Below are 20784 nucleotides of genomic sequence, written 5' to 3' on the forward strand. Positions count from 1 at the left end.
AGTGCATGTTCCTGGGTCCCCACTAAGCGCCCTGTGGTGCTTAGTGGGGTGTATGGTACACCCTGCAGTTTGATGTACGGCGGTGTACGGCTCTCTCCATACATCCCATTGAGCGCCACACGGCACTCAGTAGGGACCCCGGAACCGCGGGGTGCACACGCAACACCCTCTCCAATGTCATAAATACCACCAATATTTTGAAGTTATCCTAACAAAATTTACAAAACAATGAAATGTGGATAAACTTGTAATGTATTCAATGTATTACCTTTCCATATTTTCTATTGGTGAGAAAATCCTGACAGATACCCAGATTAACTATGAGACAGCTAAGGCTGGGTGGCCATGTCCTCAACCCGGAGTTTTACCTTGCAGGGAGGCCGGCGGCCTATTAAGGCGATCGGGTTCTCGATGAGGGTTTTCCTAATTCATCACAAAAAATAACATGATGCCTTGAATTTTTCTCAATTTTTGGGACGAATGTAAATCTAACAATATTTGGTGAAAAAACATTTACCAACGGCTCCCCGTGGTTGGTAGGAGCTGTCGGCACGTCTCCTTGTGGTGGGACATTGCAAGTTCAAACCTCAGTGGTACGTTGAATAATAACCCGTGGGGGTCTTCTTAATATTGGTTAAAAACCAGCCAATCGCTAGCCTGTTTGTTTGCTTTGCCTCTACATCCAAATCTGCACCCGAGCAGATAAGATTTGGTAATAACCACATTTTAGTCACTTAAGGGGTGTTTGATTCCACAGACACAATGTCCGCTGGTTGTTGCTGTTTGCGTCGGATCACCTGACGCAAAGGGCAGATGCGTGGGATGCTTGGCACACAGTGTCCGGCAATGTTTCGCTCCTCCCCCTGGAGTTGTAATGTCCACAACACCTTAGACAAAAACTTAAAAACCAAAAAAACAAAAAAGAGGCGTATTATAACTCAGCTTGTCCAGGACAACTCTGCACCTGACCAGCAATGTCTAAACGAGACTGTTCGTGCATAATCCTGTTCGTGCAATTGGAACACGTCACATCCTGTGTGGGGCCCACCCCACAATGGCCATTCGTAGGGGTGGGCATCGGTCCGGCCCGTTGGGAAAACCCTGGCACACAACCCGCCCGTTAGCCCATGGGCCTAATCGGGCCAGGCCTATTATATAATGTATATTATAGATATAATTTATTATATTATATACTATGTATATTATGTTTTATATATATTGTATTATATTTATCATGTTATATATAATATATATAATAACAGGCTGGACCAAGCCAGCCTGTGTCGGCCTGCCTTGGGCCGGGCCGGGCCAGCCCGGCCCAGTGCCCACCTCTAGCCATTGGACATAGGATTCGGCCGTCTTGACAAAATGGGAAGCAGGCATGCTTGCGTAACATTTTGGAGGGACGAAAGTGTTGGACCCTAGGTTCTGACAGGTTTGTCTTGAACACTCTTATTTAAGACAAGTTGGTTTTTGATGATTATGACAGAAAAGTGATCACGGACTGTTCCTTCCTGGACAAAAAGAGTTGCACTATAACAAAAAAGTTGCACCCCTATGGTGCAACTCTTTTTGTTCCCAAGAATGGAAAACAAGGTGTCTGTTTTGCGGGTGCCTGCATTCCCTGTTTTGCTTCCATACATGGGGCCACAAAAAGGACACAACAATCTGTGGGACTGTTTCGTCCAGTCAATCAAGTTATTTTTTCCTATTTTAGAGTGGTCAAAAGCGACCCATAACTAGGGGTATCAACTGGTCGGGTTTGGTTCGGAGATAGATGGAACCAGACCTGGCCCCAATTTCCGGGTATAGTATCGAGTCCAGACCCGAGTTTAATTTGACCCACAATATCAGAAACCATACACGGATCCAATAAGAACTACATGAACCATACACGGTAAAATACTATTTTTTATCATTTTTACATTGAAAATTCGCAGGTCTTAATCGAAACTTTGGTCAGGCCTAGGTCTTAAAATCTGCACCCAAACCTGATCACCGTTTGCACCCAAACCCATTTCATTACCAAACCGAGCCCTAGTGAACATAAACCCAAACTCACCATTCATGTACTGAACCCATCCCAAATCTAATTTGCATTCAAAACCCTTTTCAAGTAATGCTTTTTTCATGCCTAAATTTATGTCAGACTTAGAATAGTAATTTTTATACAGAATTCAATTTACAAGTTTTCATACAATTGCAATAAAATTTGTTAATAATAATCCTGTTAAAAGATACCTTTGAACTCACTGTTTACGACCTGACTTATTTCTATACCTAACCCAATTTACACACAAACCCATTAACCAAAAAAGGATTACAATTTGTCAGGATAAGATTCAAACCCAAACCCAAATCAAATTGAATCAAACCCCAGTACAATTTTAGACCCCAGTTAAAAATGAGTTTACAAAAACACAGCCTTATACTCAGACCCGTTAAACCATACAGTTTTACAATTTGAGTCCCCAAACCCAGATCAATTAGATCAGGCTTGGGTCTAATTTTTAGACCGAATTTCAAAAACAAGCCAGTCAAAACCCAACTCAAACAGACCCATACACAGCCCTATCAATAGCTAAGTAGTGAATCTTCAGAGACAGTGAAGTCATCTGGCTCAGTTGACACAGCTAATGGAGTCAATACCCAATGGGTCTGCCTATCTGCGAGGTAAAACTCCAGGTTGAGGACACAACCCCCAGCCTTATGTAACAAAAAGAGTCGAAGCTCAGCAATAATGGCCTTGAATGTCATTGACACTAACACTATACAGACCCCAGTTTATCAAAACGTTACGCTACATCCTAAGCAATAATCTCTCCCTTATGGATCTAATTGTTAAAATCATGAGCTACGAAACTCAAAAGCACAAAAAAAAAAAAAAACAGGCCTTAAAACATCAGTACCAAGTGAAAGAAAGACCGTCAGTCCCCATGCTGATCACCATCCATCTGATGTTGAGCCCCACTCTAACAGGCCATACAACAGGAGATGGAGGGTGATCAGGTGCAGCAGCACATTGCATTTGTGCAATGTGATTTTATTAAAAAAAAAGCACATTAGTAAAAGAAGAGCAAAGAGGAAGAAACGATCAAAAGCAAAGCACAAGGTTTTATGTTTCTAGAAAAATTACATGGTCGCAAGCTACGAAAATCATATTGGTATCTAGTTCCTGATGGGGAGGGAAACCTAAGGATTTTTACCAACAAGAGGGCTGCCAAGGTGCACTGGATGATGGAGTTTTTCCCTAGGTCTAGCCAAAAAACAAGTGGTCATTCAGTTTGGAAATGGATGGTCAAATAGCACAATACATGTCAAAAAGAAACGAGAGGTCAGTGCCCTAATGATGCCCTAGGCGTAAAACTCCATGGGTACCCTTCATCCCTTTCCAGCCCACCCAAAAAGCTTTCCCTTATGATTCAGCTTGTGCATGGGCATCTCAGACATTAAATATTCATAAAAGGAACATGTCACCTATCGCCTGATATCTTGTTACAATTTTTCTTTCCACAAGGTCCATGGGGCAAGGGGTGCGCCACGGGTATACACTGTCAGGACAGCGACCGTAAGTCCAAAACGCTTAGCCAGCGCGACTGGGTCTCTGATCCTGAGGGTGGTTTCCCCGTACTTCATTGAAAAAAAAAACAGCAGAAGATTTTAAGGTCACTATTTAAGGGATCAATAGGCATGTACACCAAAGTCACCAAGACCTTCAACTCAGTCCCTCCATCGGTGGCCACAATTGGGATTGCAACAGACAAAAAATAAAGTCATTCCTTCCTCACCCCTCGCAGCCGCCTGAAAATGACAAATATCAAAATATTATTAGTGTATGATGTAATTTATAGAAAAAAATTTAGGTAGCAATTTAGAAAAACAATTTAATGGGGTATAACTTGGATGCAATAAAAAGTTCTAATTCGTTTGATACATGACAAACTCTGGTTGTATACATTTTTCACATTTTTGCAAGAAGCAAACAAGCTAAACCAGTAATTCACAAGTAAACGAGCTTCAGCATAGAGATCAGGTACAACAAAGACATTATAAGCCTACGAAGAAGTCTATAGCAATTGCCACCATCACTCTTGCAAGCTCCATTAACTTGTAATTCCTAGGCCATATCTATCTTGACAAATCCTTGTCTCATAAATAGGGAAATGAGCATGTAGATAGACAAAAAAAATTGGCATGCAAACTATTTATAGGCCATATCTACCATGCTTCATGAAGAAATGGCAATCCAACAATGAACAGGTAAGAAGAATTTGCAAAGATATACTACCGACTTAATAAAATACCAATGAATCTCTAAAGTATATCTCCTCATGTAACACAATTTTTGCAATTGATCACACCTATCATGCTATAAGTACTGCAGCACCATGTCGGAGTTCATTCACTAGATTTCAACCAAACTATTACCTAGTAATCAAGTCCAATTGCTTGAAAAATGGATGAGCGCTAGCAAGTCTTTTAAAAATCTCCAATATTTTTTAATTTCTATGACATAATTAAAAGAATTTTCATGAGGTATTCTCTTGTGATATTTTATAAATATGGCCATTTTTCACATCCATCATGAGATTAACTAGAAATCATGATATTTTCATATGTTGACAACTTTTGTCTTTGAATAGATTCGTTTACTATTTTCTATTTTTCTAAATATGTAGTGTCAGCTATTTTGTATAGAATTTTGGAAAATACAAGCTACTTGCAGTTTAAGCTCTTATGTTCACATTTTATTTTTCAAAGCAACAAAACATTTGAAGATTCTTCCTAGAAAATAATTGCTTAAAAATTCTACCATAAGATCCCCTCAAAATGCCGATAGTGGCATTGACGACTATTTAAGACAACGATTTCTCATAGGGTTTTCCAACATTGAACTGACTACAAGTACCACATAAGGTGTGTAGCTTGAAAAAATCTGGATCTTATCTTGCAAGTATCACGTAAATGAGGCTCTCCATTATTCATAATTTGCTTGTGATGTCATCACACCTGGATCTTATCTTGCAAGAGTTTGTGATTCTTCTCAATACAAGGCTTGCCAGCAAGATGTCCAAAGAAGCTCTCTTTGTCATAAGATGTGCCTCCAAATTTTGAAACACCAACTCTTTAGAAGTACTTTATTACCTTTCCAAAATGTGAGTGCACTATCCAAAGATTCTATGGCTCACTGAAATATATTATTGGTTAACATGGAATTCAAAACTTTCCATAATGTTTGAATTTCTATTAGCTTGCATGAAATATACTTCTCTAAAGAGACTTCACTCCTAATATCAACCACACATCACACTGAACATGTATTGTCTGACAATGACATTATTATGGTTTAGCATATCACCAATAAAAAAATTGAATTTAAAGGTACACAAACTTATGTAACAAGTTGCAGGAAAAATCAATATCAATCACAATGAAATTTTGAAAAAACAAGAAGAAAACGAGGAAGAGGATCCCAAATTTAAGATTCATGAATGACAATGAATTATGAAGACATCAACATCAATAATCGACACTGCTATAAAAAGCACACTGCAAAAACTATGACATAAACAAATACCAAGTTTGATTTACTTCTTTCATATAACAAATATAGGAACAAGAAAAATAAACCTGAAAGAAGACAGCCTCTCCATGGTTGCATAATGCACATCGAACAGTTCTAGTCCTAGGAAGGGTTGGATCAGAAGCTACGTCTTGTAAGACTTGAGTACGCTCACCAACAGAATGATGTATTTCATTTCTGTAGACACAGTTGTTGTCAGCTACCTCCTACATGCCACAAAAGTAAATTATGAGTTCACCACATCACATGTTCATAACTTTATACAACTTGGTGTGTTAAAATTTCATAGCATTTACATTTGCATTAGCATGTAAGGTGTTTCTACTATTTGTAACTTCTAAAGGCTAAATGTAAAAGAAAAAATTATTTTTCATTTACCGTTTTGCCTATGTCCCGAAAGAAAATTCTTCAGAAATTGTCATTTCCCAATAAAATTTAATAATAGATTAATATTTCAAATGAAGCTAATAGGTCGTTTTATAATTTAACTGAACACGAGCAAAGGAGAATACATGACTGAATCCACAGCTACAAGCTCGGAAAATGCAACAATGGATTATACTTGTCTCCAACATGGTCTTTCATCCAAGAAAAATCCTAACATTTTTTTCTTCATAACACATACAAGTATGACTCAAACTAGGGTGATCAACATGTTAGCTAATATCATCATCCAGTAAAATATTATAGCAAATACCACTTTCCAAGCAATCACATATATCTAGATGTACTTACACTGCATCACTTGGATTATTTTAACATTTTTATGTGTCTCAACATATAAGTTTACTTTTAAGATAAATGAAAGTCAGGAGAAAAGAATTAGTGCACAAGGCAGTTTGTAATCAACATACAGGTACTGCTGGAGGTTGGAGGAGGAATTTAGGTTATGTGTAAAACCAATTGATTCTGTTTGTACCACAACCACATCTGCATAATCTGTAATACCACAAACGAAAGTTGATGGTTAAAATTCTGTTGGAGACAGATAGAAACATGACCCTCAAGAGTGTGTATTTTGACCTCTACTATGTTATTTCTAATCACCTATTATTACATGGGCATTGCACCATTAGTTGCTTTGGGAAGAAAAAAACCAGAAAAAAAAAAAGACACCACAAATTTCTTTTGAACTATGATCATGTAACATTCTTAGTTGTCAAAGGTGGCACCTAGACACAGTCCCACCGCATGGGCTTTTGGGTTTGGGTGGTAGGACCCTTTTTTACCGCCTAGGCTGAAGGACTATTTTTGGCTTCTATTTTTTGAACTTCGTTGACCACTTGGTCAACCGTGCCAAAGGGGGAAGTATAAAAAGGGAAGCTCTCTCTCGGTTTTCTTCTTCTGCTCTTCCCCCACTCTCTCCCCCACCCCCACCCCCCCCACCCCTTCTATAGTTTATGTTTTTCATATATATATATATATATATATATATATATATATATATATATATATATATATATATATGTGTGTGTGTGGGTGTGTGGGTGTGTGTGTGTATGAGAACTGAACATATCAAGCCCTCTTTTGTCGTTCTGCCCCATTAGGCCCCATAATTTGAAGTGTTTTATGATAGATCTGAACTGTTAGATGTGTTTAGCATGCTCGATTTAGTGGGAATCGACTCTTGGATCATGTTTTTTTGATGAAAAAATGTATTTTTATGAGCCAGGAAAAATTGATGGCTTCATAGCCATTGATTTTGGATCACTGGAATGACCAGTATACAGGTCAGATTCCGGTGATCCAAAAGCTGGCTCCCACTAAACAAAACCTATAGATCACATCTATGGTATTAGATGTGAGAAAAATACCAAACACTATGATTTTTGAATGGGCCTAACGGGGCAGAAGGAGAGCATATATATAATATGTTTCCTTGTCTTTTTCACAGTTCACACTTCACATGCACACACACAGAGATGCTGATGCACACATATATCTGTTTTCTGTGTAAATATAAATAGTTATATATATTAAGATATTATAAGCATATATTATAATATTATGTATTTCAGTTATATATATATATACTCTGTATTTCATTGTTCATTTATTCTTAATTTTTTTGAGCAAGTTGTTTAATATAATTGTTTTACAGTGTAAAACGTCATGTCTTGTCTATTGTTTATTGTTAATTGATTTTATGATGTATACATGTTTGTTATTAATTTTAACAATTTGTTTACATATTTTGTGTATTTTTTAATTTTTTAAATTAGGGTACCGACCAGTCCTGCCTTGTCCGCAACTAGTCTTTTTAGGACCTCACCGCCTCGGCACCCCGCCTACCGCCTTTGAGAACTAAGGTAACATACAAAAAATCCTTTTTTCCTATGTCACCTGGGTACGGGTACAGAGGGTACGACACGTCAATCCCAAAAAATGTGGGTACGGGGATACTGCTAAATATATATTAAAAAATATATATTATATATCTAAAATATATATTATTTATTGAAAATATATAATATAATATAATATAGGACACAGCATTTGCCGTGTCCAGGTACCAGTACCCATGTCGACACGAGTACGGCACCCTAAGTGCAGTGTCCCTGGTTACATAGCCTTTTTCTGATCATAATGTCTAACTGCAACTAAGACATCATTTACAACTAGATGTTATTTGTTTTCTATTAGTTTATCAATAGTTGAGGACATGGTTTTAATAAATATAGATGTATTTTATTGCTTCAAGTGATATGATAATCTGCAACAATAAAATCTAAAAGCTCTGGGAATTCTGTGTATCTTACATACAGTAAATAAATCCGTAAGACACTCCAATAGCCACAAGGTACATTTTTCGCAACATTGATTATTGTCATGCCAAGTTCTAATTTATGGATCTTTTATAACTATGGTACCTTATGAGCATATTTGTTTTGGTATTAAAAAAGTTTGTTTGGCCTCTACATATTAGTCACCAACAGCAATAGCCAATGACCAACTGATCGTAGATGATATTATCACTATTGGTATTCCTTAAAGTTATACCAGCGAACTCTTGCACACCTTATTCTCACTAATTTTGATAGTTCATATCATCTACAAACAACAAATTCAATAGCCATCTCTTACACTCCTTGATCAGCTTAAAATAGGCGACCAACTTTTGAGACTGGAAATGTCTTAATGACATGATATCTCATATTTATACTCACCATGCAAAAGCATTCTGTTAACAAGTTTGTCAACAGTAAGTTAAATTAAAAAACATGATGACTCAAAAAATCAAAGGTGTATTAACGCCACAGCTGAAAAGTGAAACTAGACCAAAGGCTTCACGAATTTCTTATGGAAAGCATCCATTGAACATTATTTATGCTAGAAAAGAAATCAGAATCCAACTCAGGTCTCTGATCACACTTCCTATAACATTACCACTGCTCAAGAATTTATGCTAAAAAAATCACAAACTAACTCAGGCTTTAGCTCACACTTCCTAGAACAATGGAAATTGTTAGGACCACAATATTTTTTGTCAAGTGCAACAGAAAAAAGGCCATCCATTTCATTTATTTAACACCTTTATATCTTCCAGCAAATTTTAATTACATTTTTCTGAACAGCCCTTCCTATATCTCATCATCTCAAGCAAGGAATAAAACTACAATGGAAAGCGGAACTGCTTCTACAGTAACTGAATACCCCACGTACCTTTCCGAACCCCGAACCACAGATCATTGAATCCCTTGATATGCTTAAGCAGGAATTAACCCCATTCTCAAAAAACGAAATAACTGGTGGTCAACGATCAAAGCAGGGATAGGATCAATCCAGTTCCAGGAAATCTGGACAACCCTTTGTTTTTCAAAGACATTCTTGGTTTTGACATTACCGGGACCAAGGTTGGAAACAAGGACCTAATGACCCAGATCGCCACATTATTTGCCATCCTCAAGACTGTTCACTCGCGAGTGGTTCCCTAGGTCTTTGATCATTTGAGACCTCTTCGATTCGCATGGGTTTACCATTTGCTTCTATGATGGTAACATGTCCATCAAATTGTACTCGGCCATGTGAGTGTTCTTATACCTTTTGCTTCTATAATGGGAACATGTCCATCAAATTGGTACTCGGCAATGTGAGGTTCTTATTATTTGGGTATGTTTTTCTCTGTTCTAGCTATGGTTATTCCTCCTTGTAATGGGAATTTGACACATCTATGATAGGAGGACAAGACGGCACCATGATCGTGTATCCACATGTGCCCTAAAAGTGGGTGGAATGTGTCCTTGCACTGAACTACATGGAAAGTTCAGGAACTGGAACTGTTAAAAGAGGTGTCTTTTCGGCCATTATCCAAGACGGAACTAGGAGGCACCTAATTGAACTACTCACTTTGATCATGACTCCCATAAGGTCATCCTCACATAGTTCACCTGTCATCATTCCAATGGTTCAATGACTACACATATAAGAAAAAGGATTCTTTATAGGCAATTAAGTGGACTCCTTTGCATTACTCACGACATGGATTCCAACCGATTAATCGTAATGGTTTGGTCCATCTTTTCTCCTCAAAGTTTTAATTCAACACTTAGCCTGTTAACATTCCAGCTGCTCCATTAAGTCAATCTTGAATTCAACACCTTCAATAGTCTCATCTCCCTTTGGAACAATATATTTTTGAGCTCGAACACAAGTTTGACAAGAATAAATTAGTAAACAAATAACTCAAAACACGATCAAAAGAATACATAAATTCCAATAGCAATATTCCATCATGTAATATGAATAAAAGATACTTAATTACAAAGATCAAAAGAAATTATAAAAACACTTCAAAATAAATGAATAAGAAATAACTTTAGTAGCTAAACTTGCAAGACAGCTGGCATATGTTCTAGTATAATTGAAGATTAATTGCTGAAATGATTTCCATATCTTATTAGTATTTATAATTCTGACAATTTGCACAAATTATATAGCATCTATAAACAATTAATCATTACATATAAATAGATCGATACAAATTTTAAAATTTATCTTCAATTTTTTCAATTATTGAAACCATAGAAACACAGAAATATGAAGACTAGTATACTTCCTACTACAATAGTTGTTCTACCTTTAGCATTTAAAATACATAATTGAGGATTTGCAGGCAAAATAGCCATAAGCAAGTGGTAAGATAGAAGTTGACACATGAAGTCTAATATAAACAAGGTACTTATCAATCATCATTCATATTATCCAAGAAAAATAAAAAAGAGTCTGTATTTACAAAATATAACACCTTGCACAACTTTTTACAGAAATCATTGAAGGCTAGATGTCAAATCTGCCGCCAATTTTCATACTTGGTTCCTTTACGCTATTTTAGTCATATATGGTAAAATTATTCCAAAATCGTATCCCAATCTTAGGGCATTTGGTCTCACCCACTTCCTAAAAAAATAAGATTGACAAACTACAGGAACATTTGCACTTTCTCAGGTAAGTTGTGCAAGTTCAACACCCAAGGCCCAATTTCTTAGGTGAACGCAAACATGAGATTCAGAATCTCATGTTAATGAATATCAACAAGAAAATTGACAACCAGAAGCCTTATAGAGTGAGTCATGGGCCCGACCCATGAGACTGACACATACTTTTAAAAAAGGGTGTAAACATATTGGATATTGTTAGATATCCGATCTGAATCCATGTGATTTCTAGGTACAGATCCTTAGGGCCCATTAATTTAACGGGAAAATGACCCTTTCTCGTATGGCAAAGCATCATTTTCCCATTATTGCTGAAACAAACATCCTGGGTGTTGTCCATGCAGGCAGATTTGGGCCCCAGGCTTTTACATTTCACTGGGAAGGTCTTTAGTATGAAAAGTCCATAAAAGCATGATTGTTTAGAAGGGGAGTGCCGTACATACAAAAGGGACATCCCATGCAAAAATCATCACATCATCAAGCCATATCCCAACTACATGGGGTCAGCTTTACGAGTCCTATTTCTCCATTCATGTCTATCTAGAGCTAAAACTTCGGTCACTTTACAATCTTTCATGTCACCTATATCGTTCAAGGTAATTTCTTGGTGAAGGTTTTTCTTAGAGAGATTTTCAAAAGTTTGTATTTCTCAAAACAATCCCAATAGTTTAAAATTTTGAAAAAAAAAATACAATTAATAACCAAAAAGATAATGAAATAATAAGTTTTGCATTATTTTTCTTCTAAAATATAAAGAAGCAAATTTTAAAAGGTATTAAAAAGAAACAAAAAGATAGTAAATGCAAACTTGAAACATAAAGAGTTTTTTTCCCAAAAATATCATGATATAATCGCAGTATTATCACAATAAAATTGCGATATTTTGAAAATATCGCGAGATATTCCTGATATCATCGGCTACCTTGAAATAGTTGATATTAAAGCGATAATATACTGCCTATTCCAAGTCTTCAGTAGTCTTCCTCTTTCCTTAACTCCTTTTACTTGTACCATGTCAACCTTTCTCATAGACATCATGAGAGGCCTTAATGCAACATGTTCAAACCAGAGTTACTGGAAATGCCAAAGGCACTGGGAAAACGGCTTCCCCAAAGCACATTTTGGAAGTGTTAAATGTCGCACTTCCAAAATGGGCTGGGAAGCGCAAAAAAATTTTGGGAAGCGCGCTTCCCATTTTTGGGAAGTGTGCTTCCCCCTTTTTCTGTTTTTTTTGTATTTTTTATTTTTTTAATTTTTTCGCTTTCCCCTCGCTTCATAGGTCGCTTCCGAGACGATTCCCGGTTCGCTTCTAAATCGTCCCACGCTTCCCGCTTCCTAAAATTTTGAAAGTGTCTCGCTTCCCGTATCGCTTCCGGCTCCCGCTTCCTCAACTGGCAACTCTGGTTCAAACCATCTTAAACATCATTCACAAGATCCCATGCAACAAATAGGCCCTTAAAGTAACATCTTAATGTCCATTTGGATTGGATCTGGATTTGTTTATTTGGATTATTTACATATTCAAATTGGATTCAGATGAGTATTTTAGGTCAGATCTAATTCTAATTTCAATCAAAATTCGATCTGAATGCATTTCTTCCATATAATATAAAGAGATTTTTTTATCTTTTTTTACTGAATCCATTATTACCACATATTTTAGAACCAGATTCAAATCTACCACTTTGGATATGATTTGGATCCGGATTTGAATTGGCATCTACAGTTTGATTTTCAGATTTGGATTCGGATCTAGCATAACCATCCATATCCACAATCCGATTGCACCCCTACTCTTAGGGGTTTTAGGCTGATAGTGGTGGACTTCATCTAAAAACTCCATTTTCTTTTGCACTAATATATTGTAGGTACAATCTAGTTGAACTCTCATGATGCAAGTAGTTTTGACTCAATCTAGTCTTTTCGACAAAAAAAACGTCTTTTTTTGAGTCGGGAAGAAATCATTGTATTTACAGCCATCAATTTTTAATACATGGATCCGGGTATAGTTTGTGAAAATTTATACCAAACCCGGGCTCGACCCGAGTTCTGATTAAGGCCCTTAATTTTCAATATAAAAATGATAAAAAATAGTATTTTATAGGGTATGGCTCAGGTCTAGTTCATCTAGTTTTTATCGGGTCCGGATATAGTTTCTCTTATGGTGGGTGTGATTAGACTTGGGTTCGGACCTAATACCATACCCGAAAATTAGAGCCAGGTCTGGTTCCACCTAGGTCCTAACCAACCCCGACCCGTTGACACCCTTAGGTGGTGGTACCCATATCGACACAGGTATGGCACCCTAAATGGAGTGCCCGTGTTTCATAGGGTCAGATTGAGTGGATAGAACTTGCACCTATGATTTTTAAACTTGATTGATTGTGTGTATATATATACAATCATTTGTACATATAAACGACTTAGCAACCTCCTTTTTTTATGTTTTGCTTTTTGGGGTCCAGTCAACCCCATGGATGTGATCAACATGCTAATTTTACGGGTCTTCTTATTTATCACCATACCCTCACCCTATAGCGTTTGGTACGGGTCGGTCCGGGTAAACCTTACCCGTTGACACCCCTACCGCCACCAGACACACTGTGAGTACGCCTGCACTGCATCGGGTCCAAAAATACCCAACCCGTGTGGAGTTTTTTAAAGAACTCTCTCTCTCTCTCTCTCTCTCTCTCTCTCTCTCTCTCTCTCTCTCTCTCTCTCTCTCTCTCTCTCTCTCTCGTCTTCCCCATCCCGTCTCCCTCTCGATTTTCCTCTTTCAGTTTTTTTAAGTTGTTTTTCAATTTTTTTAAGGTGTTTTCCAGTTATACTTATATATATTATTAGATATTCAGACTGAATATAGATTGTCTATTTTTAAATAGAATATAGATTATTAGATATTTTCTACTGAATATATCTAATAATCTAGATATTTTCATACTACATATAGATTATTTAGATATTTTCAGTTGTAGTTGTAGCTTTACTTGTTATTGAATTTTGATTCTTTGAATAAAAGTTGTTAGCATGTTCTATTACTAGTTTAGTTGGTTGTTAAATGTTAAATTAATTTATGTTGTCATGTTGGAATAATATAATTTAATTTTTGAAATTTATTTTATATTTATGTAATATTTAATATATATATATATATACATATCTACCGTCGTGTCCCGGTACCAACATTTTTTGGAATTGTCGTGTCGTACTCTTCGTACCCGCACCCATACCCATGTGACATAGACCTGACCTCATAGATGTGTTCAGGATGATATGTTTGCTAGGAATCACACTTTGGGACATATTTTACGATGTAGAAATATGATTTTTTTTAGTCATGAAATTTTGGTACATAGTGGGCTGTTGATTTTGGAAGCCCTTGGAAAACCAAATTACATGTTGCAAGACATTATCCAAAACCTGTTTTCTACTAAAGAAACCATGTAGATCACATCTATAAGATTAGATCAATAAAAAAGTGGGAAAATGTGAAAAAAAATAACGTTTTCCACTAGATTGCATGTACATACCGTAATCAAGCAACAAGGGTACAAGAATACAAGAGGGCAATAAGCCATTAACACTAGCCACTAAAGGCAATACAACAAGCCACTAAGGGCAATACAAATGCATTAAGGCAAAGAGAGAATGAGAGCAAGAGAACAACCCATAAAAAATAAATATTTTTATTGATTAATAATGCTCAAAAAGCATAACAAATAATGGACTGAGAACCCATTTGCATACACAAAGAAGAGGGAGAAAAAGGAGATCAAACTAGCCGCTAGGAGTGCCTAACGGCTAGTTCAACCACCATAAAACAAAAATAAAAAAATAAAATAAATACATTATATTAAGTATATAATATAATACATGGTACGTACATTCATACATGTATGTATACATAAATATATATATATACATATATATGAGACAAATACATATTTTAACACATAAGACCAGCAAATTTATATCCTATAGGCACATGCACACACATTTATTGTATGGTAAGCTGTTCAGATGCATCCACTTATCCAAAAAGGTCAGTTGGTAAGCTAAACTTTTTCGAGCACAACATATCCCGGATTTCTAAACTAATCAGTTCATCTGGACCCTCTCCCATAGACCAAGTTACACAGACATTGTGAATCTCTTGAGCTGACAAGAAGCCAACCAAGTAAATACCTCATCCAAAAGGTCAAAAGGCAAGTAAGATAAACAATAAACAGATCTGCATTTAGGAACTAGAAATATAACTATGTGGCAACAAGACCTCCAACAATCACCTTGTGCCCTAGAGTTTAGAAGATATAAACTTATGATTCCCAAGAGGAAGACAAACAGTGATGATTCAGAAAAGACTTGAACCTGATGATCGCAATTTCGGCAAGCATAAAGAAGCACCTTTTGTTCCCTGTCTTCTTTTGGGTACAATATATTGTTGCTGCAGTTCAGAGATACCCAGTAAACACATGACTGTATGTGGATTTTGAGGGTTAGGCAAAACTATCCAAGATATAGGGATAAGTTGGGATATTGTTTACTGTTCCACATTGCAATATTCCAACTTTCCCCAATTATTCTAAATAAGATGATGCATCAAAATACCAACTCAAAAAAAATCATTACCATTCACGGCAGAATTTCATGGTACTCATGGTTGCTCCTGCTAATTTCTCTCGGCGTCACTAAAAAGAAAAAGATCGCAATCATCCAAAAACCACATCAAAATTTCATAAGGATGAGAATTTTTCATTGTTCCTTATAGTTTTCAGATGGAAATTTCACAATTTTCACCACAAAAAGTTCAAGTTCTTGGAGGAAAACCTCATGCACAGATTACCATTTTCACAATTGAGAGAAAGAAAAAAGAAGGTCAACATGATGAGGCTTTTAGATTTTTCAGGCAAGAGAGATGGAAAGTGTCAAAAGATCTCAAGCTTGTCCTTTGAATATATGTGGATCCCAAGGGAAAAAAGGCAGATTTGAATCTATGTAGTCAAAACCGCTAGGCAGTAGACCCTTAAAAAGACTAGGTGAACTAGTCAGCACTCCGATTAGAAAAAACAAAAAATATAAAAAAAATGTGCAAATGAATTGCTAAAATTAATAACAAACATGTATACACAAAATCATTGAACAATAACAGACAAAACATAACACATCATCGAACACTGTAAGACAGTTATATTACATAACCTACTCAAAAACTTAAGAAAAAATCAATAAACAAACAAAACAACTGTCAATATAAATAAAAGCTAAATAATTTAAACACAAATTAAAGTCTTAACAATATATATACATCAAATTAAGTATACATGCTTTCACATTCATGATATATCATATATATTAACAAAAAATTATGCCTTGACAGAATTATGCTTGTATAGAAACATCCATTCAAATGTCAAAGAAACATGGTACATATAAACAAAAACAAATTAATCAATCAATAAAAGAATCAAATATATCATGCATTCAAAGAAACATGGTATAAGCATATATTCCCTCACATGTCTGTTTCTCTTTGTCTATTAGCCAAACAGGAGGAAGAAGAAGAAGAGGGGATCCGAGGGGAGGAAGAAGAAGGGGGGGGGGGGGGGAGGGGGGAGGAAGAGAAGAAAAGAAGAGAAAAGGAAGAAGCAGCAGGCAAAGACGAAAGAAGGGGAGTGGAGGGAGAAAGAAGAAGAAGAGAAAAAGAAGAAATAAAGGTCAGAGACGAAGAAGAAGGGAATAAAGAAGAAAGGAGCATAGTTGGCAAACCCGGCTAGTCGACCCAGATCGGACCCCAACTGGTTAGGATTTTAAACACCCCCCCTCTTCTATATTCTTTTTAGGGCATTTGGAAGCAAGAAAAAAAAATCATACGAAAAGAATTTTTTTCCTATGAAAAGTTTTGATATGAAAACTTTACCACATAAAAAAATTTAGCTTGTTTATGTGGCAAGAGGAAAACGGGATGGAAAAATGTGAGAAGGTCTTGTGTGGTAGAACAGGCGAGCACCTTCTTGGAGGAAAGGAGAAGCGGGGTTGATCAAACCAAGGTTGTCAGACTAGGAAGCAAAAACGAGAAATGATATAGGAAGCAGAAGCGAGAAGCAATGCATTTTAAAATATATAAGCAAGAAGCGAGGAATAAAAAAAAACAATATAAGAGTTGAATTGAAATCAAAATTGAACACAAATAAAAACTAAAATAAAAGTGACTTCTTAAATTTCATGATTTTTTATATTCTTAAATTTCATGATTTTTTACTGTAAGAATTAAATTTTTAACAAAATCTAAAAACAATTTAGAGAAAGCACATGGAAGTGAGTGTGAAGTGTGAGAGAAAACACATAAAAACATGAAAAGTAGAGTGAAATAACATATAATAAGAATAGATGAAGTGTGTGGAAAGCATAGGAGAAGCATGAAAAAATCAAGATTCTCATCAAGTTTCAAAAGCGAGGAGTATCAAGCGTTTCCAGAAACCGAGCTTGCCACCTATCTAAGAAGCTTCTGGTAACTTTGGCTCAAACCCCCTTTAAGGGAGATAGAGAGAGAGGCTTGAAAATGGAGGTGCATGGGAGGAAGATGAAGATGAAGGCAATAGAGTGGCAGTCGATGAAATCAAATGCTTTGAGCATGAGCATTTGCCCAAATGAAAAAAGGAAACTTTTGATAAGAGGAATTTTTTCAAACAAAAGTCTAAGTTTTTTCTTTCGTTTGGGACGGATGGAAAAGTAATAAATTTTCTTTCTTATTTTCACTTTTCCTACTATTTTTCTGATTCCAAACATCCCCTTAACGATAAATAAAAATAAAATTACTAAACTACACCTACGCGGATACAGCCTAGTCAACTAAAATAAACTCTTCACAAGTCCAACACCTAGAGGCATTGAACTTAGTCGCCTACAACCCGTTCTTGGACATGACCCAATTTTGCTACAACCTTCAAAAGATCAAGTCTTTAAGCCACAGCCCGTTCGAGATAGCTATGGGGCAACAGCCGCAGACCCCGCACACTCTTGTTGCGCAAGAGAAGGGAAGATCATCATTTGCCTATCAGTTTGTTCAATATTGGCACGAGCAGACGAAACTGGCGAAGGCATTTGTGCACAAGGCGGCCAAGAGAATGAAGAAGTGGGCGAACAAGAATCGACATCCCACTGGGTTCCGTGTTGGGGACTAGGTGTTGATGAAGCTCTATCCAGACCGCAGAGGTATCTTCCGTGGATGGCACCGCGGACTGATCAGGAAGTATGAAGGACCATTCACCATCACCAAGAAAGTGGGCAACCTAGCCTACAAGTTGGATTTTCCCCCAGACTTCAAGGTGCACCCGGTGTTTCACGTGTGCAACCTGAAACCTTTCTACACGGATGAGGGGGATCCGGAACGTAGCGTGCCACAACACGCTTTTACCATGCAGAGGGCCCCGATAGCACAACAAGCCAAGAAGTGTCTCAACAAGATCCTTCGCCACAAGGTCAATTACTTGGGCGAAGCGAAAAAGTATCTCGTGCAGCAGGAATAGACAGTAGAGCAGACATGGGAGCCAACATTTCGGATGAAGAGCCACTACCCTGCTGAAGTCAAAGCATACTACGAAGCAAATGGCGCAGAGGGCGACGCATGATTTGAAAGGAGGAGTATGTTCCCCTGTTACCTACTTTGTACAGTTGTGTCTAGAGTTTGTTTTGATTTGGTTGAGTCTTGATGTAGTGTCGAGTCACATGTAACTTTCTCTGGGCCACCCTTGCACTTTGGTTCAGGTTGATAATGTCCTGAAGGGTTAGACCATAGATATGAATTGTAATGATCATGAGGGCAAAATTGTTAATGAATGCAATTGCATTGAGCTTTCTTTGTTCACCGTCGTTGTGATTACTTTCAAGTGATCGCAATTTCTCTCCCTCTTTTCTCTCTCGCTCTCTTGCACTCTTTGTGATCAAAAGCATCCGCAACGGCAAGCGAGTGATCAGAAGGCTTGCGGCCGTAAGGAAGGACCATCACGCCGCATTGGCCTATTGAAGAAGTAGGCCCGTGACACGTTCGATCTAACTTAGATTGGACGGTCCACAAACGTAGGGTGAGTAGGCACTAGTCACTACAAACTCTCTCTCTCTCTCTCTCTCTCTCTCTATATATATATATATATATATATATATATATATATATATATATATATATATATATATATAGAGAGAGAGAGAGAGAGAGAGAGAGAGAGAGAGAGAGAAATAGGCCCGTGCTGAACTCATTTGGGGCTAACCGCTCATCACTAGTGTTGATGGACGGTCAGAGAACAAAAAAAAAACAAATTGCTTCGAACTTTTAGTGCTCCACTAAAGACTTTTTAAAATTATAAGGGGCTTTTAGTGGCACACTAAAAGTGCCAGTAGACATCTCAAAACTTTAGCGGGACTACGTTTTTAATGCATCACTAAAGGTCTTTTTGCCTTTTTTGTCACTAGAATGTGAGAACTAAAAATATAAGAACTAATATGAACGCTGATTTTTATGATTCATTTTGTCTTTTTCTTTTTAAGCTAATCAAACAAATGTGATTTAATGCTTGGTTTCGATGCATAAACCAGACTTTTTAAGGCTTTAAAATCAATAACTCGTAATCTTCATAAATATTCAATCATTTAAAAATCACATTTTTCATCGAAAATACAAGATCCAATGGCTGATTCCTAGAAAATTTACCATGCCAAGCACATCCACATAGTTGGATTTGCAAAAGAAAGTGTTGAAAATATAGATATAGTCACTAGAAGGGAGGGGTCGAACCTCTCCCCTGCGAGCCCGACCCAGAGCAAGAGAGGGGGAGGGCAGCGGCGCCCTCCCCTCTGCCGCAAACAGCGGGAGAAGGAGAAGAAGATGAAGAAGACGGAGGGGGGAGGCGTGTACCTGCAAGGGGGGAGTCGCCGGCGTCAGGTGGCCTCCGGTGAGGCGAGGTGGATGCTGACAGGGTGTCGCCGGATGTCGGGAAGAGAGAGGCGGAAAAGAGGGGTCGGGGCTGGGGGTCTGGAGAGAGGATCGGGGCTCAGGGAAGGGAGCAGCGGAGGGGGTGGCTGCCGGCGTGGGAGGCCTCCGGCGAACCGAGGAGGACGGAGGAGCGGGGGATAGGGAGACGCCGGCGTGGGCTGTCGGCAGAATGTGGCCGGATGCGGGGTGGGGTCGCCGGCGTAGGGCTCCGGCGAGCTTAAGAGGACGAAGGAGAGGAGGGGGGTGTCGGGCGAGGTGAGAGAAAGAGAGCGGGGGGCACCAGGGTTTCGAAACCCTCGCCCCCCTCCCTGTGTGCTTTAAGTAAGCACCGGGGAGGGCGTCGGGTGTTCGGGTCCGGGTCGGATCCGGATCCGACCTGGGTTCGAAAATTTTTGGGGCTTTACGGGCAAGGCTAGTACAAAATCGGGTTTCCACCACCTTCTTTATGCCCTTGTGAACAAGGCAAAAGCATTTGGTGGCATGGAACGCTTGCGGCAAAAATTCAGATTCATTGTGGGCTTGTGCATGTCTTTGCTTATCATAATTTCTTTTAAATTTGTCAGGGTTGATGACCACACCAAGCTATACTTCCTTGAGTGTTTGACATAATTTTAGATTTGTAGAGTTCACTTGTTATGCATGCTTTTTCGAAAAATGATACAAGATTCACATCATGAAGAATTAGATTCAATTTTTGACAATCTTAACATGGTCTCAGGAAGAACCACAGAAGGTCTATAAAATAAATTATTAAGTCAAGATCCATTATTTTCCCTTAC

The 20784-nt window shown here is 37.7% G+C and overlaps 1 protein-coding gene across 1 annotated transcript; it reads right to left on the reverse strand.

The window, feature by feature from the left end:
* Window positions 1-3096: 3096 nt before the first annotated feature.
* LOC149829018 (DNA-directed RNA polymerases II, IV and V subunit 9A) lies at window positions 3097-20251 on the reverse strand. Its single transcript, XM_090017027.1, has 5 exons — window positions 19928-20251; window positions 15649-15707; window positions 15388-15463; window positions 5632-5790; window positions 3097-3801 (listed from the first exon to the last, which is right to left on the reverse strand). The coding sequence occupies exons 2-5, from the start codon at window positions 15675-15677 to the stop codon at window positions 3721-3723; spliced, it is 345 nt and encodes a 114-aa protein (XP_089873153.1). The 5' UTR covers window positions 15678-15707; window positions 19928-20251; the 3' UTR covers window positions 3097-3720.
* Window positions 20252-20784: the final 533 nt, after the last annotated feature.

This window comes from Nuphar pumila, chromosome 9 (assembly GCF_984573655.1).
Source record: "Nuphar pumila chromosome 9, dmNupPumi1.hap1.1, whole genome shotgun sequence".
In the NCBI taxonomy this organism is placed as follows: domain Eukaryota; kingdom Viridiplantae; phylum Streptophyta; class Magnoliopsida; order Nymphaeales; family Nymphaeaceae; genus Nuphar; species Nuphar pumila.